Genomic DNA, 24,806 nt, shown 5'->3' with positions numbered 1-24,806 from the left:
GCCCACGTGCCATCCACAGGGCAGCAATGATGCTTTCTTCCCAGTGTCACACAGGAAGGAAGCTTCAGGACTGTGCTCCCTTGATATTTCCTGCCCAAATTTTCAGCGCATGCAGCCACCTCGCCAGACTGGCAGAGCCGGTCTGGAAATGCTGCATGTTTGAAGCTGGGCACTCTTGTGCAACTTGGTGTTACTACTACACATGCGACAAGCAGCAGTTCTGATGCTGCTAAAATAGCTTGTCTGTATTCCAGTGTCCATCCAGAGGCTTTTTGGTAATGCTGGGATCTAGGAGGTTTCCTTTGTACCCGCATCTGCACTCTAAGTTAAATGCAGTGATATGGGTTTGCTCCAAGAAAGAGGTGGCAGTTGTTGTGGATATAAAGGCAGCCCTTTAAAGCTTTGTGACAGCCCATGGATCCTCATGCTCAGGAATTCCCCTGCAAAATGTCTTTGAAATGGGGAATTATCACTCAGCCTTGTAAAACATATTGGTCATAAATGGGCTTTGTCATGTTTCTGCCAGGTGTCCCTGCTGTATGACAACTACATCACCAGATACAAAATGCCCATTAGCAAAAGAAGTTTTCTTCCTCCTGGCCCTCTGGTACCCAGAGCTGACAGCACACAAGCAGCTTTTTGGCAGCTTCATGCATTCACGCCTCTTAGGTAAACACTTCCCCTTCTTAATCATTAGTTCTCTTCACATTATCAATTTTGTCCTACCTTCTTTATCACACACTCTTTGCTCCACGGTTGCTGCCTTCTCTGCCCATGCCTTTGTTCAGTCGTGCCCTGTGCCCATTCCCCATTTCCCTTGGGCTCAGCCCCTCCCCTGACCTCCCAGACCTTCTCCTGTGGGGCTGCACCTCCCCAGGGTTTGCACTCACCTTCTCTGTGTGGCATTCTGGAGAGCAGTGCTGATACTGGGCTGCTTTGCCAGCAAGGCTTTATGTAGTCCCTCTTCCCCTCCTTCCTTCCCATTGGGTTACCCATTCTTCTGTGGGACAAAGTCAGCCTGACACTGGATGTGCACCAGCTGGGGAACATTCATCCCCCTGCCTTGATGAGCCACTCAGGGAGCAGAGCACCAGCTGGCAGCAGCAAGAGAATCCAAACTGTTCCCACCCTGACCTGCTGGGAACTGAGCCCAGGCAATGTCTGAGAGCAGAACCTGAGCTGATTGAGAAGGTTGGCTGAGCTGCACTGAAAGGGCATTGCTGAGCAGGGAGGGGCAGCGGATCTCTCTCAAGCATGCATCTTTTCTCCCAGTTTTTGCTAACAGAGCATGTTGCTTCTGAATCTCTGTGAAAGGGAACAAGTAGTCTTCATGCCTCCCATCCTCTTCCAGTTCTTGTCTAGGGCAGCAAAAAATCACAGAAATTCCACGGGAGGGTTTTGACTGGGGTGCTCTGGCCCTAAATGTGAACACCAGACCAATGCTCTGAAAGCCCCTCCCTCAGCACCCACATTGAACAGATGAAGCCCCCCGAGCCCCACATCCCTGCTGCGCTCCACCAGCACTCTCAACTGCAGCAGGAATCATAGATCACATGGCAGCAACGAGTCTGAAAAAATGGTTTTTAATTATGGTATACATTAAATTAAATGTGATTTGAATATCGGTCTCCGATTCACGATGACTTATTCCCCATAGGGTTGCTCCTATCAGTCCTGGCAATGGTTACTGTATAAAATAGCATTTCTTGCCCCAGAAAAAGCATCCAGTGTTGTTCTGAGCAGTGGCTGACTGTCCACAGGCACCTCCACTGCTCTTCGCCTCTTTAAAGCACTCTCAGCATTTGGCACACATAGCAAAGTTTAAGAAGAAATTAAACAACCAAGGAGCATGCGATCCATTTCCAAAGGGATGTGTGTATGGAGGAGCTCATGTCCCACGGCAGCTGAGATGATGCCTTTCACAGCTTTGGAAAGTCAGGCTCGGGTAGATGCAGCAGGGCAAGGCTCTGGCAGTGCACAGCACAACGTCCCCAGCGGGTGCTGGGCTGGGACATGCACTGGCTGTGGAGTGGCCCACCCCACTCTGTGTCCCCAAACACAGCAGAGTCCCCTGAGCTCCTCGTGTCACCCAGTCCTGGGGCCAGCTGCTGGGGCTCAGCTCGGTGCCTGTCCTTCTGGGAGGCAGGGAGCTGGTGTCTCTGCAGAGGCACAGGGCTTTCTTCGTTAATCAACTCCATTAAGGGAGGAAAGAAAATACAAAACCAAAACCATGCAGAGCTCTGACCTTTACCAAAAAATAAAAAATAAGACTGAGGGAGAGGAGAAAAGCAGGAACAATATATACAGATGGGGGAATTGCACTTAATTACAATAGTTTACATCAATTGGACAACATTTACTTCTTTTATATAAATCTCTATGTATAGGAGCGGGGATGGGTGAGGGTGGAGCAGACTGTACCTATATTTACAGTTTAACTGGCTCAGTTCAACAGCACGAGATTCCTCCTTCCAAAAGCCAAGTAACAGACCCGGGTCCCTCTCAGTCCATCGGGTGGAGGAGTATAACTTAAATACGATCCATCTTCTGCCACGTCCCAGTACAGCTTGTTCCTATTTCCTCGGGAGAGCCAACGGCCTCTTGGAAGGCAAATACTTAGGAAAAAACAATCCTCAGGACACGTCTCGGAAATACTGCGTGGAGGGGAGGAGAGGCGCGGTCCCATGGTTCGGGTTCGGGCTGATCCCCAGCGCGGGGTTGCGAGGCTCCGGCCGCACGTCGGGGTAACGAGCACCTCGCTGCGGCACTGAGCTGCGCTCTGGCTCGACGCGTGGGTCACCAGCGGGATGTTGTGGAAAATAAGTTTCCGTTGCTATGTGCAAAGGCAGCGAGGTGTGAAGCATCACCAGGCTTGCAGGGGACACTGGGAAGGGAGAGAGCAGCATGGTGAGTGGTGGGCCGGGGCTCCGCAGGTCATCTCCTCCCGCACCCCAAGCCCTCAGCCCTCTGCACCCCCAGGGGGAAAGCACTTTCTGAGCCAGATATTGCAACCCTAAAAAAATGATTTATTTTTTTTTTTTTAAATAAAAAAGGGTCTATTGCAGGAGTTGTGCCAGGAGTTTGTGCCGGTCAGCTGGACAGCAGTGTCTGTCCCCAGTGCTGCTGTCACCTCCGAGACGGACGGGCTGGTCCCTGTGGCTCCATCAGTGCCACCACAGCTCCATCCCCCGGCCCCTCCAGGGTCCCCCGGTCACCGCTGGGGTGGGGGCTGGCAGCCGGTGTGACCTTGTGGGCTGGAGCGCACAGCAAACATCGTAAGGCGGAGATAAGGAGACGCCAGGAGCCTCCCGTGACATGTCATTAGGGACGGGCCGCAGCTATCAGGTGTTTGCTAACGTAATAAACATGGTGGCTCGGCCTCGAGCATTGTCAGAGGAGCCGGGAGCCGCATGTCCCTTCCAGCCCCAACAAAGAGCCACATCTCCCCCTTCTCTGCTTTGATTAAAGCACTATGGGGGGAAGAAAGGGAGAGTCACCCATCCCAAGCGTGGGGCCTGCAGGCTGCAGCCCCATGGCAGGGATGGCCAGCTGCTGTTCCCACATGAGGGACATTTCCTGTGTGTGCCGGGCTCGTTTTGGCAAGCCGGCATCAAAGCCAGCCCGTGGCAGGAGAGCACAATTAATCAGGGGCAGTTCGGGCTGAGCGCACAGCAGATGGGCCGATAAAGCCGTGCAGAGGAAATGGCGCTCCTGAGAGCGCGGCCGCGCCTGAACGCTCCCGCACTGCGGGGCGCAGAGCAGAGGCACCCAAAGCGAGCTGAGCCGGGCCGAGGCGCTTTGCCTTTCGCCTTGGTTCAGCCCCAGGGCCCCCGCCATCCCCACCCCAACTCCAGCCCCTTCCTCGCCCCCAGCAACACACAGTGCCAGGCATCCGTGCGGAAGTCCCACGGCAATCCCACGCCGTATTTACTCTGTGGTCATTGCAGACATTTTTTTTCCCCTCTGCTGTCTAAGGTTGGTAAGAGAGTTTATCTGGATACAAGTTCAAGGCTCTCTCATATTTATCTAGCAATCAATAAGGGCCGCATATTTCCCACAGTCCCCAGAGCTGGCATTTAGAAAGGGGCTATTGTCTGAGCGAGGCCTTGTGCAGCTGATTCGAGCTGGGATATGTCTTACACCAACATGGGGCAGATAAAGGTGGGGTTGAGGCCGCCATGCCATCTGCAGAGCTGCCCCAGCACCGCTCACCAGCCACGAAGGGACCAGAGCTGCTCACTGCACGGTGCTTGGCCAAACCCCAGCACTCAGCATCCAGCACGGCCTTTCATTGTGCAGATCCCCATTGGGTTGCCATCCATGAGCAGGCTTTTCAGAGCCCATGAAGGGGCTGAGGCTGGGTTTCCAGGGCTCAGTTTCCAGTGCTTGTACCAGGGGGACCCATGGGGCAAACACCCCAAATTACACCAGCACACCCCAATCCTGCTGCCAGAGCCCAGCCATTACCTGCTTGCTGGAAGACATGTTGGTGAGCGTGCTGATGCTGCTGGTGTCTGTCACCACCATCGCCGAGGGGAAGCGGGAGGTGTGGGAATACTGGGGGGGCTCCTGCTTGTGTGCATACACTGTGGAGAGAAAAACAACGTCACCCACAGCCTTTGTGCAGGAGCAAGGCAGGCAGACAGCGTGCTACATGCATAGCTGTGGGGATGGACACTGTGCAGACAGGAATATAATAAAAGAAATGGAAGGAAATCACCATGTGCCTCTGGCATGACGGGGAAGCTTTTGCTTTTTCTGACCACAAGAGCCAGTGGTGGCCAAGGCAAGAGCAATAAGCAGTATGTGACAATAATAACCCACAAGGAAAAAAATCCTTGCACAAAGCCAGACAGGGAGCAGCAGCAGAGCAGAAGTCACTTTCCCATAGGAGTTAATTTCCCAGGTGTTCCCCTCAGCCCCTTACTGTGCGAGTTCTGCAGCTGGGTGACGGTGGCCATGAAGGGCTGCTGGGCCATGTGGCTGGGCGACTGCTGCATGAGTGGCTGCTGGTGCGGGCTGTGCAGCTGCTGTGAGAACTGCACCGGCTGCAGGGCTGCCAAGCTGCCGGCCACACTGTTGATGACAGGGACGCTCTGCGCCTGCGAGGTGTTCAGACCTGGGAGAAGGGAGAGAGCGCGGCAGGGTGTCAGCACCGGGGCTGGCATCTGCAGGTCGGGGTCCGGAGATTGGGATCCAGATGTGCTCCCATTTCACACTTACTCTGTGCAATAGCCATGACTCCTGAGAGCGGCGTCATGATGAGGTTCTGGGACTGCTGCGGGTTGTGGTGGGACAGGCTGTGGATGTTGGTCAGGGTGCTCACCGGAGGCAGCCCACCGCCCGACACAGAGATCTGCAGGGAGCAAAGCAGACAGGGGCCATCAGGCACACGACGCTGGCTCCCAGCCACACCAGCACCAAAACCAGCAACAGAGGGAAAAGAAAAAGCCCCCCAGGAGGTGACAAGCTGCACCCACACCAACGCCTTCCAGTGGAGCACCCCTGAGCTGCAGACCCTGGCTGGAAGCACTGAGTGTCACGTTAATAAATAGCAAAGCTGCAGCGGTGTGAAGCCTTCCTGGAAGCAGCTGCCAGTGCTCCAGCAGAGCACAGCAGGGACAGGACGTGTCCCACACAGTCGCCATTTGCTGGCCAGGTCCGCATTCCTGCTGCTGGGGACAACTGAGGACTCTCACACTTATTAACTTCCACCCGTCACAGATGTAGGGGAAAGTGAGAAATACAAACTTGGGAAAGCTTAAAAAAGAAGGCGAAGTAAATTAAAAAAAAAGACCTCAGAGTGATCTTAGTCATCAGTTTTATGAAACAAATTCCAGCTGAGGGGGCTGCAGCCGCACCATGGCCGTGCCAGTAGGGGCAGGTGCACATGGCCAAAGGCAGCTCCTGGTGTGCAACCATTGCAGAGGCACTTGGGGGTGTGCTGGGATGGTCCTGGGAGTAGCAGGACTCTGGCAGCGCCTGGTTATTGCTGCATTATTGACCTGCTGCACACTCACCTCACCCCTCTGTGTTACCTCCTGCACTGAGCAACCTCAGTGCAGATTTTGAAGGCATCCTTTGGGCTCTGTGTGACACTTTTGGACACTTGGTCCTTGTTTATTTTACCCATGTGAGCCTGAGATAGCCTCATTGCAATCGAAACAAAGGCATCAATAAATTCCAGAGCACAGGAGTGACTCATGTTTCCTTATCCAGTACTTTCCACTTTGAAAGTTTCTTCAAGGCCAGGCCACGCCGCAGTGCAGTGTGCTGCAGGCAGCCCATTGCAAGCGCATGCTGCTCACCTGTGGCATGGCACGTTTCGGGGAGAAGTGGGCAAAAGTGCTGCACCCAAATGGGGTCAACCAGAGACAGCAGGAGCGGGAAAGACTCCACCAAGCACTGAACAATCTGGGACTATGGGAAAGCACAGCAGCACCACAAAGTAGAACACCATCTCCACAGTGCTCCTCCTCCCCTGAAAAAACCAACTGCCTTCAGATGCAGCAATTTCCTAGGCAGCTTTTGGTTTCATGTAGGGCATTAAAGGCACATGTTTACCTACTAGAAACCACAGCCTACAGCATATTTTCATTAAATAACTTGCAAGCACTAGCTAGCCTTGCTTAAAGATCAGAGATAAGCTGGCAGAGCTGCATGCTGCTGGAGGAGCAGAGCAGCCCCAGACGGCGCTGTGCAACGGAGAGCTCAGCAGTGCTGCTGCAGCCTGCAGGTGCCTTTAGCACACTGCTTTAACCCTCTGCATCTCTGAGCAGCCCCCTGCCATGCACTGAAAACATCCCCTTCCAGGGGGCTCCTGTGCCCCTTAAAGAAACTGCAAAGAGTGCACCGAGATTGCTGTGCTGCTGAGCTCGTGGCAGCGCTTTGTCCTCCCGTCCCCCACCCCACACTGTCTGTGCCTGCTGCTGCCTTCCTTCGTGACTCATTTTATGACTTCAAGGCTCAGGGTTACAGGCACAACACACCCAGAGGGAGAAATGGGTGCGTGCAGGGTGTGCAGCGAGGGAGAGTGCCAGGGGGTTCGGGGTTGCTCTGTGATGGTTCCCTTGCATGGCTGAGGATACTCAGCTACCCTGGAGCGGTGCCTGAGTTCAGGGGGCTACAAGGAGACCGCATGAGCAAGAGGCAGGCAGAAGGGAAGGCAAAGCAGGGCAATGGGGGGCAAAAGCAGTCAGGCTGTGGAAAGAAGCATGCAGCTTGCCCTGGTGTAGCTGCCAGGCTTGTGGGGACCTGCAGCTGACGGCCCCGAGGGATTGTCTTAAGAAAATGGAAGTGAAATCTTGTGCCAAGAGCCATGTATGACTTTCACTTTCAGCAGAAAAACCTCCTCCCGGAAGAGCTGCCGAGTGGCCAGACCAGCCACACGGTGATGCTGTGCCAGCTGCTTCAAGGAGTGCCATGCTCGTTTCCATCCCATCCTATTCCATCCCATCCCATCCTATTCCATCCCTTCCCATCCTATTCCATCCCATCCCACCACTCCTTCCTGCACATTTCTGCACCGCGCTCAGCCAGGAGCACTTTGAGCTCTCAACCAGCACAGCCCAGCACAGCCACAGCACACTGGGGGCACAACTGGGAGCAAAGGGCTTCCCAGCGGAGCTCAGAACTCAGGAGGGCTTAAGGAAAAGCAATGAATGAGAGCTTTATCAATGCCCATGTCATCGGCAGGGGAAAGCAAACAGTGATCCACCCAGCGCGCATTCAATTCACAAGGCATGCAATCAATAAAAGCGGAGCGGGCTCTGTCAGGTTTATGGGCCGCACTTGTGGAACACGCCGGGGCTGTGGGGCCGCCTTTGAGGCGGGCGGTGGGGACGGGCGCGCGCCCACACCCCCACAATGCCCCATTGTTCAGCACGGGCCGCGTGTGAAACCCGGGGAAAGCGTGTTTGCTTTGCCCGCTGGGCCCTCTTATCTTATCAGCACCGCCGCCACAATAGGCCAGGTGTACTCACCATTTTACCGTCGGGAGAGAGCAAACCGTGGCCCGGGTCCAAGCCGGCTGGGGAGACCTGCTGCAGGACCGCCTGGCTGGTGGTGACCATGGCACCGCTGCCGTGGTGGCTGATGGCCCCGGAGGATGCCGCCTCGCTGCTCGCCCCCTGGCCGTATCGGACCCCTGCAGAACACGACGTGGTCAGCGGGCTTGGGGGAATGGGTTCACGGTTGGACTGGATGATCTCGGAGGTCTTTTCCAACCTTAATGATTTGGTGACGCCGCGTTTCTATGAAAACCGTGGTGGGAATGGACGCGCCTCGCTCTTGACACGTGTGTGATTAACACGGCTGGACGACACGGTGATGGCAGGAACGATGGCCACAGCCTGCCACCGCCCAGGAGAGAAATCTGGCTTGAGCATGGGTCTTCAATACAAATATATTTAATTTGGCTAAATAGCCCCGTACTGATAACCATATGATCAGCCGTGTGTCATGGAAAGGCATCTACAGATCACAAATAATTAACTGAGGGAAACCCACGGGAAACAAAAGCGCCTTTTACAGGGCTGCCCTGGTGAGAAGCCATTTGTTATGGGCAGCCGGCACCGGGGTCACTGAACTCCCGGGGATCGAAGTGGCGGCCCAAGATCCCTCCTGGGAACACAAGCCATGGGAGCATCACCCAGGCGCTGGGACCCTCCCCAGAATGACCTGAGCTGGGGGCCTGGGGCTTCGGGGCTCCTTTCTGCAGGCACCAAGAGTGCCACTGGAGCCCCGAGCCTGCACTGAGCCTTGGTCAGGAGGTGCCAGCACTGCCTAAGCTCCAGTTCTGCAAGGATGCTCTGAGGGCCACCGTAAAACCTGAGTCTAGGAAGAAGAAAGAAGCCATAACTTGGGTCTGGGAGCTTAGCTCCAAAATGACTGAATTAGGTACAGCAGGCTCCCTGCCACCTCCACCAAAAGCACAAAAATTCTCTCTAATCACCTCCAAATTTTCCAAACATCAGCTGGTCAAACATGTCCTGCAGATAGGAATCTCCCCGCGCTGTCTGGTTCCTGATCATTTCCCAGCAAACCCCTTTATCCCTGATAATACAAGAATGTCCTCTGGCAGGTGGATATTTGCCGGTACGAGTGGACGGCCGGGTAAACATTACTCAACCAGGGCACTGTCACCACATTCTTCCCTGCGGTCCCAGCCTCGTGCAAAGTGTGCTTCAGCCGCTGCCGGTCTGAGACGCTGCAGCACTATTCAAACAGTGGGAGCGGAGATGAAAAAAAAAAGCCCTTTCTTCTCACAGTGGTCTCAAAGATAGATGAGGAGCACAGGAGACTAACTGGCAGCTCCTGAGCCCACGAAACACTGATCGGATTGGCTGTGCAACTGGAAGCGGTTATGAAAAACATGGGGCAGAATGAGACATTACTCTTAAGAACAACAGCCCATAGTGTTTCAGTGGGAGGGACGCCAATGTCTGCTAACTATCAGGGCAATCTTCACCCTCTTTTGGATTCCGTGAAGCTTTCACTAAGAAAAAAAAAAAAATTAAGTCCCAAATCACACTCTACCCAATTCAGCCAAGAACCCCATCATTACAAATTTGACTTTAAGAAGCAGACGTTAAAAGCTGATCTTCAAACTTTTCTCTGCAATCCTAAGAGTTTGGGTCATTGGCACCTGGGGCTGAGGGAAAGGATTTGCCCGTGTGCCCTGTGGGCCTTTGGGAAGCCACAACCATTTCACCTTGCTTTTTTTTTTCCGTTCCTGGAGCAGGATGCATATTATTATTTGTGTGCCCTCACCGTTGGGACGGGTTACGGCACATTGCATCGTTAGCAGCAGGAGATCCATGCTGTCGCTACCGCCGATCTACCAGCGCTCCCACACAGTGGAGGTGCCATCCCTCCCTGCTCCCCATTCCCACTGAGCTCCCACCCGCTCCCCATCAAAGCACCCACACGGAAGATGGAGAGCCGCAGCCACATTGCTGGAGCAGCCTCCAGGCACGAGATGCTATCTAGGGCGCCATTTTCTGCCCTGTGCCAGCCCTGCCCCCAGGACCAGCCTCTCCCTATGGCCCAGCTCCCGCTGCCCACCCTGTGCACAATGGTTCCCTCCTGGGGGCTCTGCGGTCGCCCAAGCTCAGCTTTATGGCACGGCAGGGCAGGCGGCCGTGCAGAGCCAGGCACAATTATTGTGCCGCCACTCTCTTGTGCTTCCACAGCGTGACGCAGCCCCAGCATGAGATTTATTCCTCCTTGGCCTCTCCCCGTCCAGCCCCAGCAATGAGTCTGCCCGCCAAGCCTGCGCCCTTAAAGAGTTTGTTTCCAACTGGAGCTACAGCTATAGTATAAAAGTCTGTTTATGGGACGTGGCTATTGTTTGGTCCCTGAGCTGCACAGCCCGTGAAATGCTTTACTGCTTCCCCACGGCTCCAGACGACCTGCAGGCTCCGGCTGCCATAGCCTTAACCCTGTGCCCCAACCCTGCAGCCAGCACCCTGAGCTTCCCAGAGCCCATCCCAAGAGCAGTGCATCCCGTGCAGCATCCACAGATCATCCCATGGAGCATCCCGAGGCGCAGCCAGCTGCAGTGTTCACACCCGGCTGCGCTCCTGCCTGGGGCTGATTTTGGGTCTGCCACTCAAATTGTCCCTAAAGTGTTAATCTTGCTATGTTACCGAGGTGCGGAGTTTATGTCCATTATAAAGCTGTTTATTGGGACTGGACCCTCCCATTCTGCTGCTGCCATAAAGTCCTAATTACCCCCCATAAAAGCAGGAAAAGCTCCTAAGAGCACACCGTACCCACAGGGCCGCACAATGAGCGCAACAGTAAAATCTGACAACGGCTGGCACCGGGTCTGCAATCAGAACCTGCGCAGCCCGAGCTATCAGAGAACAGCCTGCAGGATCCAGATAGAAAGCGATGTACCTCTGGACCAGGGTGCTATTAGCAGGCTCTTCTTGAAGGAAAAAAAAAAATAGAGTAAAGTAACCCAAATTGCCCTTTCAGTTTAGGGAGAATCTCGGGGCGTGGAGCTGAGTTTTTATATTTTTATGTGTGGCTGTAGAGATATCTAAAATACATATAAATAATGCAAAATGCTGTATGTTCCTATGGATGTGCACACACATGGGGTCACTGCGGTGTTCGCAGAGCTGTCGGTCAGAGTGGGGCCGGGTGACGCGGGGTCTTTTGTGTGCGGGGTGCGGGGGGCGCGTCCCTAATCTCATCAGCACTGATTGTCCCCGGGGCTCTTGAAGATAAAAATGGCATAAGCCAGAGTCTGCCGCATGGCACCGAGGAACGAGATAAAGCCCCGAGTGACCTTCAAATCAAACAGAGAACCGAGATCTCTGATAATCCCCTATAGGAAGGGAAAAGTCCAGAGTCTGAGACACCTCCGAGATAGATAGGCTTGGAGTATTTACCTCCAAACAGTTAAAAACCCTGCACCGAGGGGCCGCCCAGGATGCTCGGTTTTACAGCTCTCCCGCTGTCCCCAGCCATCAGCTTGCACCGGCCCCATCCCGACCGTGGGGCAATGCCTGCTCTGAGCCGTACTCAGCTCCATCATTTCCTTTCCTGGGGGGATTGTGCAGGCCACAGGGTGCGGGCAGTGTCCCAGCACTGTCATTAAGCTGTTAAAGGCATTGAGGGCTCCAGACAGTGCCGCACGCGGTGCAAGGACAGTTCAAATCCCAGCACGGATGGGGTCAGCATCTCTCAGAGGAGCTGGTGACATTTTGGAGGCTTGCAGCCCCAAAACGCCGCTGTGACTGACGGATTCCAGTGCAGGCTGAGCTCAGCCCAGCCCCTCACCCCTAAGCCAGCCCCGAACCCCATGCGCAGCCCTCACTGCGCCCATCTCCTGCTCCTTGGCAAGGCTGCTGCAAGCCAGCGCAGAATTCCCGCAGCTGAGCCCTCCTGACCCCTCTGCGGCCATCACTCCTGCCCAGCTCAAAGCCCCCACGGATGGGCTGTCAGCAGCCCTATAGCCACGGCTGGCTCCTGCTGGCCGATGCTCCAATGGGAAAATAAAGGTTGGGGCTTAACGGCCCCGCAGCCCCGAGATAAATGCCCGCGGTTCCAATAATTGCAGTCCCCTAATAGAAGAAAACAAAGGCTCTCGCGGGGTGCCTGCAAGCGCGCTGGAGAGACGGGGCCACATCAAAGGCAGCGGGGTGCGTTCAAAGCCCCAGCTTAATTGTCAATTAAGCATGCACGGGGGGGACAACGCCATGACAACGCGGGGCTGCATGCTGGTGCAGTATTGTAAAGCCCGGCGGCCAACACAGAAAACAGCTGATTTTGCTGACAATGTGCTTGTAGGGCACCTTGTAAGCAATCAGCCGGTGACAGGAGGGCAAACGTCCACCCCATCCCCACCATTGTGCGGGGCATTCCTGGGGCAGGGTCACATTTTGGTCACTGTGGGCCAGCCCTGCAGGGAGAGCTGTACCACGAGACTGCCGGCCCTGGTGTCCCCAGTGCCCCCCGTGTCCCCAGTGCCCCCGGTGTCCCCATGCCATTGGGCAGTATGCTCTACGCCCATCGGCATCTCCGTGCCCTCCCACCCCATCACTCTACCATGGGCTTTGTGGTGCCTGGGACAGCTCTATCCCCATCTCCCAGCCCTCCCCACGGTAACCACAGTGTCCTCCTCTGGACATCCTCTATCAATTCCTCTTTGTAATGAGGCTGTGGCTTGCAATGAGCCAGGTAGGGAAAATTCTGGGAAGCAGTTGCTTTGTGTCTCCCTGTCCCTGGGGTGTCGTTCCCAAATTGGGACAGGGGTGGTCAGGGCACACGGCCTGCAGCCCGTGGCCCCGTGCTGACCCCTCGCCGCCCGCCTCAAAGTGCCCGCTCTTGTTTGCTGGGGCTGGCGGCTTTGGAGTGCAGATTGCAGGTAGCGGCACAATGGGGATTGTTCTCCCAACAATGCCTCTTGCCCCATGCCGCCAGGCCCTCCCTGATTACTGTCCCAGCTCTGCTCTCAGCATTATCTCCTGCTCAAATCCCCCAGCAGTGCACACTGCAGGCAGAGCAAAGCCCAACTGTGGGGCTCAGCGCAGCCCTCTGCCCACAGCCACTCGTGTCACCAACTTTAGTTCTCCAGCACCACATCCCCCAGCCCTAACTCTCCACGCCAGGCAGAGCAGCTGTATCCACACCTCTGCCCAGCCCAGCCTGCACCCACAAACATGCCCAGCCCAGCAATCTGTCCTTGATGGAATAGAAATCCAGCCCCCACCATGTGGCTGGCACAGTAGGGATCAGCATCCACACCTCTCTGCACCCATTGAAACTGTGGAGAAAGCAGAGTGTCCCAATGCTCCATTGCTGAGAGGAGTCCCATCTTACAGCCAATGGGGAAATTGCACCAAGGGCTGAGCCTTGTTGCTGTCCCTTGTCCAACATGGGCAGCATGGACCATCTTTCCCCCGAGGCCATCACCACCATGGCCCCGCACTGCCTCGAGTGCCACTTTCTGCAGCACAAATGGTGCCAACATTGTCAACAGTATCAACAAGGTCAATGGCCCACGACCACTGAGCTCACAATCCCTTTCATCATTGGAAACACGACCAACACTGCCACTGCCCAGCATCGCTGCTCCCATCTCACCTGGCATCTTGCTGGGCGGCGAGGCGCTGGGCTGGTTGTGGTGCGGGGAGCCATGGGACAGCAGCAGGTTCATGCTGTGCGGGGGCTGGCCGGAGCTGTAGGCGTCCATGGCCAACTTCTGGCGGAAAGCCTCCTCCTTCCGCCGGTTGGCGAACCAGTTGTAGACACGCACCTCCGTCACCAGGTTGGAGCCAAGCCCATGTGCCTTGGAGGGTGACACCCCTCGCTGCAGACACTCGGCCCTGCGCATGCAAAGGGACACGTTGGAGCAAGGGTGCTGATGGGAGCTCCCAACACAGGGTTTAAAGCGTTCAACCCTTCCTGAACACCTGGCCCTCTTTCCAACTACTCTCGTGCCATAAAGCCCATCCCGCCTCCCTCTGAGCTTGTTATAACACCACAGCATCGCTGCTGCGTCCCAACTGCATCATGGCTGCATCCCTGCTGCATCTCCACTGCATATCTGCCACATCTCCAGTGTATCTCTGCTTCATTCCTACTGTATCTCGGCTGCATCCCTGCTGCACCTTCACTGCATCCCATCTCCACCTCCACCGTATCCCAGCTGCATCCCTGTCACATCTCTGCTGTATCCTGGCTGCATCCCTGCCGCATCCCAAACACAGCGCAGAGCTTGCTCTCCTCTGGATGCTGCCCAGCGCTAAGCCCAAAGCCAACAGGTGGCTCAGCAAAACCATTCCAAAACCCAGGGCCGCATGCCACGAGCCCAGCACCTCATGCAGCTTCTGCAGGATGGCACGAGGCAGCTGTTACCTGTTGCACTCCTCCACCAGCGCCTCCCGCTCCTCCTTGCTGGGGTTCTTTTGGCGGTCGTAGGCTTGGTACAAGATTTGCTGGGAGGCCGGCCCCCACTTGAAGCGGTTGCGGCGCATCTTCTTGCTGGGGGTTTCGGCGCAGGCATCGTCAAGCTGGCCAGCCCCCTGGTTCTGTTGATTGAACTCTGGAAAGAGAAACAGCAGCTGATCCTGACTGCTTTTGTCTGTCCTATTTTCACACCCCTGGACTGTCTGGTTGAACTCTGAAAGAGAAAGGAGCAGACGTGACCCGGCCTGTAGCCGCCGCTCAGAGCTCAGAGTCACCGTCACGGCGCAGCGGCAGCCCCCACCCAGCCCCCACCCCGGCCCCCTCCCACCCACGGCCCCGGTGGGCACCGCAGGCAGGTGGGCACAGGTGGTTGTTGGCTGCACATGCAGCACGTGCACATGCGTGGCCGGGCTCTGCTGGCGTGCGCTTGTTCCAGGAGGAATTTTGCATGTGAGGATGGGGTCACAGCCCCCGAAAGGAGCTCAGCAGGTGCGCAGCCCCCTGCCCGTGCCCACCCTGTGCCCAAGGGGCTCCCAGAGGAGCCTGGCCCCACACCAGGGTGACCTTCCCGTGTCCGCCAGGCACCTGTCACCACGACCATAAAGGGAGATTAATGGGAGTTTTTATTATTCTCCATTTTGCAGGGGAATTCTCCCTCTTTTTATAATGGCTTTTCCCCTTGTGACAACAGGGGAAGGCGAGGGGCACGGCTGGAGCAGCTCTGTTTGCTTTAACATCTCCAGGTGCACCTTCAAAGCAGCGGCACTCGGGGCTGAGCCCTTTTCTGCTTTTGGATTTTGCATCCTTTGGGGTCGGGGGCCAGGGGGGCTCAGCACAGCACCTGCCCCACGCAAGCACCGCTCCTAGCCAGGCCATAGGGATTTACACAGTGCAGCTCCCCAGGCACGCAGCACCAGCACCGCTCCGGGTGCGCGGTCAAAGACATCCACATTGTAAATAATTCGGGTTGCATGAGACCCTGCTAAAGATTTACAATTTTTTCCTTTCCTCCCTCTTTTCTTTCTCTTTTTTTGCAAGTAGTTGCAGAAAGTGAGCGCGTTCAGAAAGCGGAGAGGAAAAGGGGGCAGAGGTGGGAGATGGATCTAATTGTGCGCAATCCCGAATCGCTCTCCCAGAGATCCAGCCGTTTTGGTGGGCTCGGGGCAGCTCGCACAGCACTGCTGCAATCCAGAGGGGCTCTCACGCGCTCTTCCCGCAGCCTCAATCGCTTGGACCCACAAAACCACTCTGGGGGGACCCGGCGTTCTGCCCCCACCCACAGCCGTGCCCCCTCCCCATCCCGCTCCCCGGTACTTACGCCGCAGGATCTCCCGCTGCTTGCGGACGTACCACGTGTAGAGGGCAGCCCGCTTCTGTGTCTTCATGGGGGTGCCTTTGTTGAGGTGCTGCGAGAGGTGCGACTGGTTGAGGCCGGTGACGTCCACCACCTCGCGCTGCGGGATGTTGTGCTGCTGCATGTAGCCTTTGATCATCTTCGCCGCCCGCCATGGGTCCTCGCTGGGGGTGCAGAAAAACGAGGGTTAACTTTGCTCTGTGGTTGCTTTTTCCCATGATGGAACCCCGCTATTATTGGTGAAGACACGCTATTCCCAATGAATGTTTGATGGCAAAGATTCCCGCCCCGTGTGCCAACCCAAGCAGAGCCCCTCGCCGTCATTTTGAGCTCGTCTTCGGTATTTTTCAACACTTGAATTCAACTCTATCAGAACCAGTCCAGGTGCAGATTGGCTCTTCTTTAAATCCACGCTACTTTGATGTCCATCTGTTGCCTGGCACCAGTTTGGGAACCAATGAAACTGCAACAGAGGCACAACGCAATGGTGGATGGAGCGGCCAACGCACCCGCACAGCGGGCCGGCCCCACAGCTCACCCCACAGCACCCACAGATGTGGGGTGAAAGGAAATGGTTCAACGCCGAGAAATTGGAGCGGAACCTGAACCTGGTCACAGTCGTGCACTCAAAGAATGAGATATTCTGACACTGCGCTCGGAGTAACCATCCAAGCACTTTTCCAATGCATTTGTTATTTTGGATCCTTCATCCTGTCAAGGGGGAAAAACCCAACAAATAGGTTTCTTACTTTTTGTTCCAAACTCAGTAAGGAAACAAAGCTTTTCGTGTCCAAAGGAATACCCACAGCCAGGGGGACCCACGGCGGGGATGGAGCTGTGCTCCCTGAGCCTGGGCGGGAGGAGCTGAGCTTCAGCTGGGAGCTGAGCCCCATCCTGCTCCCACCTGCTCCTGCTCACTAATTACTGAGTCCTAACGAGCTGGTGGAACAGAGCTTGTTCTGACAGCAGCCTGGCTAACACAAGGGCATCTTTTTGCCTGAGCCTCAAGCCAATGCTCCGGTGCGCACCGTGAAAATGCAAAATGAGTGACTTTGGGTTACAGATTTCAGAATTGAAATGGAATTTGACAGCATTCGTGCTGGAAAAAAAAAAAAATCAACGTGGGAACTAGTGAAATTCCTCAATTTTCCCTTCACTTCATTATTTTTAGAATTTCTAACTTCAGCATTTCCAATGCACTCTGGACCTGTGCTTTCCAAACAATCGTTCAGCTCCGAATTTCTGAGCAACGATTTTCTTTACAAATCAACTTGACCGTATTCAGAAGGGTTAAACAGCCTGAAACCAAACCCAAACATTTTGTTTCATGTTAAACAAAATGTTTGGACTTGACCCAAAATGAAACGTTTGAGTGTTTGTTCACCTCTTCTATTTTTTTTTTTTCTCTTTTTGGTGAACCTAAAAAGCCAGAGAGGAAAACATTTCTATTCAACAAGTCGGCACAAACCCATTTTTTGAGTTCTGTCCCCGAAATAAAAACTTCATCAATTGTCCAACCTCCGTCGGGATGGATTTTACACGCAGGAAGAAATAAAGGAGCACACCCAGGTGTGCTGTGTGGCACTGCAAACCGGTTCACAGCCCTCACCCCGCGGCCTTTCTCTGCCCCGTGTGGCCGCTGGCATCGAGCTGAGCGCCGCGTCAGTACGGCCGAGTGGGGCAGCTCTGCCCATCCTGTGCTCCAGGCCCCCGCCCGCTCGCCCTCTGGGTCAGCCTTGGAAACAGGTAAATACGCTTCACATCCTCCGAGAAAAATGCCAAGAATTTATACAGATGGATTATAAAGCCGGCTCCCTCCATCGGATCTATCTAATCTGCATCTCCCTGCGCACACAGCGGGGTCCTGCACGGGGCCGTGGGGTCAGAGCTGCCCCAGCACGGAGCCCTTTGGGGCCCACGGAGGTGCCCACGGGGCAGCCCGGCACAGGTGGGGGCCGCGCACCTCCGCGGCCGCGGGGACCGCCTGGGAGAGGACCCGGGGGTCGCGGGGTGGGAGCAGAGGGGGCTCAGCCGCACGGAGGGGCTGAGATCGACGGCTCCCGACGCTCCTGCCCCGGCCGCCTCTCTCCAAGTACAAAGGGCTCTCTTAGAGCAAACAGCAGCTCTTTGCAGAAGGCTCCTCAGGGACATGTGCCTGCTCTTGTTTGCACCGAAGGCAAACTTTGCACAGAAACACCTGTGGGAGAACTGCGACGCGGACAGAGCCCTCCCGCACCCTCGGGGGCGCAGCGGCAGGCAGTGGGGCGGTGGGACAGCAGCGGCGCCCGGCGCGCGGGTTGCGGCCCTCAGCGGCGTCCCCTCCCGCACCGCGCGTCCCGTCCGAGCCCCCGCGCTGCCGTCAATGTCACCGACCCCGGGAGGCGCTGGGCTGCCCTGCCGCACAGCCGGGCGCGAGCGTCGCTGAGCACACGCGGGGATCGCCTCCGCGTGCTCGGAGCAGAGCCCCGCTGCCGGCCCCGGCGCTGGGGGTAATCGCCGCCGACAAGCGCGGGGCTGCTCCGCCGCTCACCGACGGCCCGACCCGGTCCGGCCCGGCTCTGCCCGGCCCCGCACGGCACGGAGCGGACGGGCTCGGCCAAAGCGGGGCGCGGAGCCGCATCCCCTGGGACGCGACGCGACGGGACGGGACCCGAGCGGCCGCGTTTGGGGGTTTCCTCGTTCCCCCTCCCCGCCTGGTTTACAACTCCGGCAATGAATAACCCGCCTCTCCGCTCGCCCTAATCGCGGCTCTTTGTGTATCTTTCTGTTGATGATTTATAGAAATAAATTAATAGCACTCCGAGCTCCACGTGCTGCAGTTTATGTTTTATCTCCTGGCGCGGAGGGAGGACGGAGCCGAGCCCCGGGCGGCCGCAACCCGGGCACCCCCGGCCCCTCCACCGCGGCGGGCGGCGAACACCCGACGGGGCGGCGGCACTGCCCGGCACCGCGCTGCTCCCGGTGCAAGAGAGGGGGCGGCGGCGGCGCCCCGCCGGGACGGGCGCACCCGGAACGAATTCCGGAGGGGCGAACGGGGCCGCGAGAGCGAAGCGCTCCGCCGGTACCTGATCATCCTGTCCACTTCTGCCCGCTGCTCCACGGCCTCCTCAGTGTTGAGCGCCTGCAGCTCGCGGAGAATCTGCGGCGTGTCGAAGTCGTCGCCATCCTCCGAGCCCTCGTCGCCGGACAGCTTGCCCTTGCCGTGTCCGTTGGCCAGCGGCACGAAGCCGGGCTTGCCGTCGGGCGGCCCGCCGGGGGACAGCGGCAGGCTCTCCAGCTTGACGCCGAAGCCGGCGGCGGGCACCATGTCCTCCAGGGCGCGGATCAGCCCCTCCTTGGTGGCCCCGGAGCTGAGCAGGGCGCCCAGGAGCTCCCGCTGCAGGGCGCTCAGCTGGGACACCATGGTCCCGGGTCTCCCCGCGCTCGGCCCGGCCCGGCCCGCCTCCCTCCGGCACCTGCCGCTCCGCCCCGGCTGGCAGGCTGTGCGGGGCGCGGGCCGCCCTCTACCTAGCCGTTAGGCATTATACCTTATGCAAATCAGCTCCGGGAGGGCCTCTCCTCCGGGAGCGAACCCCGCGTCCCCGCCCGCCGCGGTCCGGCCCCCGCCCGGCCCTTATCGGCCGCGCTGGGACGGACTTTGCGCGCGGCCGCCGTGAGGCCCCGAGGAGCGGCGCGGAACGCTCGGGGCAGCGGCGGAGCGGGGTTCGGTTCGACCCGGTCCGGCCCCGAACGGTGCGGCGCTCCGGAGGAGCGGCTCGGCCTCGGCGCGGAGCGCGGAGTGCCGTCGGGGGCCGCTCGGAGCGGCACGGCGCGGAGCCGGGCGCTGCCTCGGGGCTGAGCCCCGCGCCGAGAGCCGAGCCCCGCTGCACAAAGCCCGTGGGGCTGCGCGGGGCCGGGCCGAGGGTCCTCAGCCGGGGTCCCGGAAGGGTCCCGGGGGTCAGGCTCTGCTCCGCGGAGGAGTCGCGGCAATGTGGCAAATGGGACTCTGCGGGGGTAGCGCTGCTCGGGAAAGCGGAGCGCCCGTCGAGCCCAGATAACCGCGGGGGTGGGGCAGTGGAAAACATCGGGGACCTGAACAAAAAGTGCTTCTCCTCCTGCCGTGAACGCACTGAGTCACAAAAGATCAGCAAATTGACCCAAACCAAAGCAGGCGGGATACAACAGGCACCAGCACATCACTGGATGCAACGTGGTGGGCTCTGGAATCCCGCAGGGCAGGTGTGGGAGGGGAAATACAACATCTGAATGCTTCACCCATCACCTCCCATCCCAGCAAGCTGTGCAGCCCAGTGCCCTCTAGCCGTGCCCTGGCAATGGGTGTCTGTGCTTTTGGGAGATGGGCGCTCAATGCCCACCACTCCCAGCTCAGGTTCAGACTGCCATAGCATCCCTGGAGCCATCACTGCCCCCCACCTCGAGGGGTCCAGGAATCTTAAAATGTCCCAACAGCCTCCAGCACCTGGCAGACCCTGAGCCCTGTAGGAGCCCATTTGGGGCAGGACTCTCTGCCCTCACCGTACCCACTAGGAAAATGAGGGGTAGTGTGTTGAAGAGCAGGAAACCTCCCTGCATGCCTGGCAGGGATCTGGCAGACAGGTGTTGATGGTTCTGGTTTTACATTAGCGCAGTGTATGGAAGAAAGGGCAGAAAAAGGGCCCCAGCCCAGGGCCCAGGCCCACTCCCAACAGCCTGGCCAAGAGCTCTCCCTTTGTCCCGTTCTCAAACCCACATCTCTGCCTGCTGGGTCCCTGACAGCCGCACTCCCATCACTGAGCCTCTGCTGCTGGCCGTGGCTCAGCTGTGCCGTGGGGCCGTGCGTGGGACCACAGCCTGGGAACAGCTTGGGCTGGGGCAGCTCCCCTGTCCCTTTCAAGTGGGCCAGTGAGCTTTGACTTGGTCTTTGCACGGCTTCATGGCATCGCATGATAATAATGTTCTGTCACAGTGGGTGACCTAGACTTTGTCCTATTTCCACACATTCGGAGCCACCTGGCTAATGAAGTGGATATTGTTTTCTGGTCCATCTCTCACCCTATTGCTCTTCCCCCTTCCTCCACACCCAGCTCCTCTGAGGGCTGTCAGGAGCCCCACTGCTGCCCGTTCCCACCGCTGTCGGGCACAGCTCATTAACTCCCTTCAGCAGAAGGCCGCACTCACCACGGCTGGGGGGCAGCGGCGCCCCGTGGGGTGGGAGCACAAAGTTTCCCAGCAGGAAGGTGCTGGTGCCATCCAAGCATCAGGCTGAGCTCCCACATGGAGGGCGCAGGGGCTGGGAATGGGGAACCATGACCCTCGGTGCCCGGCCCACCCCACACCAGCTCTGTGCCTTTGTGGGCTGGACGCATTCTGCTCGCTGCCATGAGCCCCGAACCCCGAACACGGTGGGGTCGGGCATGGGCACAGTCGTGGCAGTGGTGACTTTGCTCCCAGCGCCGTGTGAGTGGATGGGCAGAGGGACAGAGGGACCGCGGCCGCACTCCCCCATCCCCGCACGCGTTGCAGGGGCACTGAGCGGTGCCCCCGGCTCTCAGCTCGGTGCCCAGTGCCTCCAAGCGGGGATTTCTCCCACAGGTTGCCCCGACGTGACTCACGCGGCACCGGGGGAATTCTGCCATGGACGCCTTCACGCATTTCGTATCTGGCTCTCATTTTTTCTTAGTTTCATTTAATGGCTGAGCGCATGCAGACACACTGCCCTGACCCTGCGGGCAGTGGGAAACAGCGTTCCCACTGGCACAGGGCCATTAAGTCCCCGCGCTGAAATGTTTTCTCCTCTGCCCCCACTCGCGCCGAGATTTTCGCATTCCCTCCCTGCCCCCGCCTCCCCCGCACCGAGGTGACGTAATGTTATGGAGCCTTCTCCCATCCCCACCTTTATTAAATATGACCCGCGTTTGATCCCCGCGCGGCGGCGAGGGGAAGCTGTGGTTTGGGGAGGCTCAGACATGAAAGGCAGAGCTGTGCTGTGCTGTGTGCCGGCCTGCACACCCAGCAGAGTGCAGGGCGGCTGGCAGCGATCGGGAAGTGCCACACGTACCACTGTGCCACCAGCCAAGGGACGCCAGCTTGGGGCACCACGTGCTGCCCAGCCCCTGCCCCCAGTGGTTGCTGAGGCACAGAGCTTTTGGGGTGGGTGCTCGGCCGGAGGGTCCCTGATGTCCCCTGTTCCCAGCCGTGTCCCCAGCACTGAGTGCTGCAGCACAGTGCTGTCACACAGTCAGGGACCCTCTGCCACCGCATCTCCTGCAATGGAGAGGAGACAAGGAGAGGAGACAGGGCATGGGCTGGGGACACTGTGAGCCCACGGGGAGGCGGGCAGGGGGACACCCGGCTGCAGCGCTGGCCTGCGCTCCGATAATTAATGCTTCTCTGTACACTTTGCAAATAACTCGCCACTCTCTTTGTCTGGTGATAAATGGCCCCTTTGAAGTTCTCTTTTCTCAAAAGCAAAGCAAAGAAACACTTTCATAATCCGCCTTCGCCCCCCTGTCCTTTGCTGAGCTGCAGGGCTCTGGGGGGGCAGCACCATGTAGCTCCCCTGCACTGCCCACAGGGACACACCGCCCTGCACCCACCCACAGTCCCAAACCCACACTGGGACCCCCTGTTCAGGGTGCAGGGGCTCCATGTGGGCTCCCCAGATGCTGAGGCAGAGGGGGTGTTGTGGCCGAGCACCCCCAGGAATGGGGTCTCTCAGAGGCATGGTGAGTGCAAACGTGACCGAGCAGCCACCCCAAACCCTGCTTGTGTCCCCTGCAGCTCCCAGCCCACGCTCGGGTTATGGTTCACTGGTACAGGAAAACAAGTTCTGCTGGGCTATAAAAAGACATTGAAACCGGGGCAAGCTAGGAGAGCTCAGAGCAGTGCAAATGAAATCAGTGCCAGAGCGCTCATATTGTCACCAGGCTTACGTGTCACAGCAAACAATGCTATCTGCTGAGGAATCGCAGCACAAAGAACACCACAACAGTGGCCCAAACCCCAAACATGGGGTCATGAGGCTGAACCTGTGTGAATGGCTCCCCAACAGGAGCCCCGGCTCAGAGCTGCTCCCTGCGCATGGCTGTGCACAGCAGGGCCCGGCCTCATCCCATAGGCACAGCCCTGCCAACCCATCCCATTGGTACAGCTCTACCATCCCCATCCCTTTTGTGTGGCACTACCACCTCCATCCCATCAGCACAGCACTGCTGTCCTCAGCCTGTTGGCATGGCCCCCCACACCCAGTGCACCAGATTCCCAAGACCTGAGCAGGGCAGGGAGGCACCTTTGCTTTCCAAAGCTCTGTCCCCCCTCGCGGGGCGCACATTGTGCGCATGCCATTCTGCGTTATTGAGCAGCCCCCTGTCCGCAGACTTTTTATTAATTTTAAGGCGAAGAGGAGGTGAAGCGAGCTGGAACCAGCTCGGGAGGCGGGGTTGTTTTCTGGGAAAACAAAAGCAGTGGCACTGGAGGGATGCTGGAGGGGCTGCAGGGCCATCCGTGCAGTGCAAGGAGCCCCAGTTGGGTACCCGTAGCCCCCCATCTGCGCCACCCTCTGGCTTGTGCCCCATCTGTGAGTTCCCACCCCTGGTACAAGGACGGTGGCATGCACCGGTGGCTGGCCATTGGGAAGGTGGGGTTGAGTGTGGCCGCAATGGCAAAGGGACAGTGCAGCCCGGCAGCCCGCAGACAGCACAGGAAGGTGCAGGGGGTCTTTTCAGGGCCGGCAAACACCACCAGATGTGGGCTCACCCCACACCCAGACCCACCCGTGGCATTCTCAGCCCGGGATGGGGCAGCCTCAGCCCCCAGCAGGGTCCGTCAGAGAGGAGGGCAAAAAGCAGAGGAAAATTGCGGCGCTCAATGGTGTGGAACCGCGGCGACTGCAGCGTGACTTTGATTCCCCTATCATAACCCCGAATTAAAAATTCAGGCAATTACTTGCATGGCTTCCCTCCGATGAGGCTGGGCCTCACCTTCATTAATGCAGGCACACAGAGAAAAGCCATTAGGGCCGGTGGAGGGGAATATTTCTCTGAGAATAGTTCCGCTTCAGGAAGAAGCCCAACGAGAGCCGAGTTTCACACATTTCAGCAGCCGCCCAAGCACGGCCCTGCGGGTCCTCAAAGCCGCCTTTGTCCCGGGCTTTGGTCTGGGATGTTTCACTTGGCATCGAGGTGGTGGCATTGCCTGGTGGCCCCAAGTCACCGGGATCTGCCCATCGGTGGTGTCGCTGCACGTAGGTCCTGCACAGCACAGGGAGATGGTCAAGCAAGAGGCAGCAAGTTGTGCACAAGCCAGCCCGGTTTTATGGGCAAATGTCACATTTCACACAGTTTTCCCTCCCCTTTGTTTTGCCCCTTGGTTGCAAACCTTTCTTCCATCTCAGAGGGAGAAAATGCCAGGCTCTTGGCTGCCTCCATCCCGCCCCGGCCCCCCACAGCCTCTGCCTGTGCCAACACAGCCAGTGCCATCGAGGGACCCTATGGGGCCGATGCGTGCCAGCACGTTCAGGCAGACACATTGGGCCGGGAGCGCGGGGCCCCAGGGCAGCGTGGGCCACGACGTGTGGGTGGCACAGGGGGACACGGCTCTGCGTCTCCCCGGTCCCCCCGGCCCCTACGTGGGGTGCGGGGTCTATCCGTCAGCAGTGACCCCGGAGCTGCCCCGAGGAGGAGCGCCGGAGGTCGCATGGGGCAGGAGGGAGAGGGGGGAGGCGGACAGGATAAAAATCACCGAATTAGCGGGGGCCGGGAGTGCCGGCTGCGAGACAGCGCCGAGCCATTATTTCACAGGGGAGACAGCGGCCGTGGGCTGAGGATCGGCCTCTCCCCTCCGACCCCGCCACTGGAAGCCACCCCTGCCCTCCTGCCCATCGCTCAGCCCCGGCCCTGAGCGCCGCGGTGCTCGGCACTGCGCTGCCTCCGCGCCATCGCCAAGCGGCGAACGGCCGTGCCCATCTCCTAGCGCGGGGAGGAGCGGAGCGGCGAGGCCGCGGGCCGCCGCAGGCCGGCAGCTTCGTGGAGCACCGTGTCGTCCGCGGCAT

At 58.0% G+C, this 24,806-nt stretch overlaps 1 protein-coding gene across 2 annotated transcripts; it reads right to left on the bottom strand.

Moving 5' to 3' along the window:
• Positions 1 to 1,567: 1,567 nt before the first annotated feature.
• On the bottom strand, positions 1,568 to 19,182 carry HNF1B (HNF1 homeobox B). 2 transcript variants are annotated; one of them, XM_042830208.1, is made up of 9 exons: positions 18,844 to 19,182; positions 15,743 to 15,942; positions 14,374 to 14,638; positions 13,600 to 13,841; positions 7,983 to 8,146; positions 5,224 to 5,356; positions 4,928 to 5,119; positions 4,468 to 4,586; positions 1,568 to 2,884 (listed from the first exon to the last, which is right to left on the bottom strand). In XM_042830208.1, the coding sequence occupies exons 1-9, from the start codon at positions 19,179 to 19,181 to the stop codon at positions 2,864 to 2,866; spliced, it is 1,674 nt and encodes a 557-aa protein (XP_042686142.1). In that variant the 5' UTR covers position 19,182; the 3' UTR covers positions 1,568 to 2,863. The 2 variants fall into 2 exon arrangements, with proteins under 2 accessions (XP_042686142.1, XP_042686143.1); XM_042830209.1 differs by having other exon boundaries at positions 14,374 to 14,560.
• Between the last annotated feature and the right edge of the window lie 5,624 nt (positions 19,183 to 24,806).

The sequence above is a fragment of the Centrocercus urophasianus genome, unplaced genomic scaffold (assembly GCF_019232065.1).
Source record: "Centrocercus urophasianus isolate 14NV4802_14NV808 unplaced genomic scaffold, USGS_Curo_1.0 seq_33, whole genome shotgun sequence".
Lineage (NCBI taxonomy): Eukaryota > Metazoa > Chordata > Aves > Galliformes > Phasianidae > Centrocercus > Centrocercus urophasianus.
Note: the sequence above shows the minus strand (reverse complement) of the source record. Positions and strands in the feature narration are given on the sequence as shown.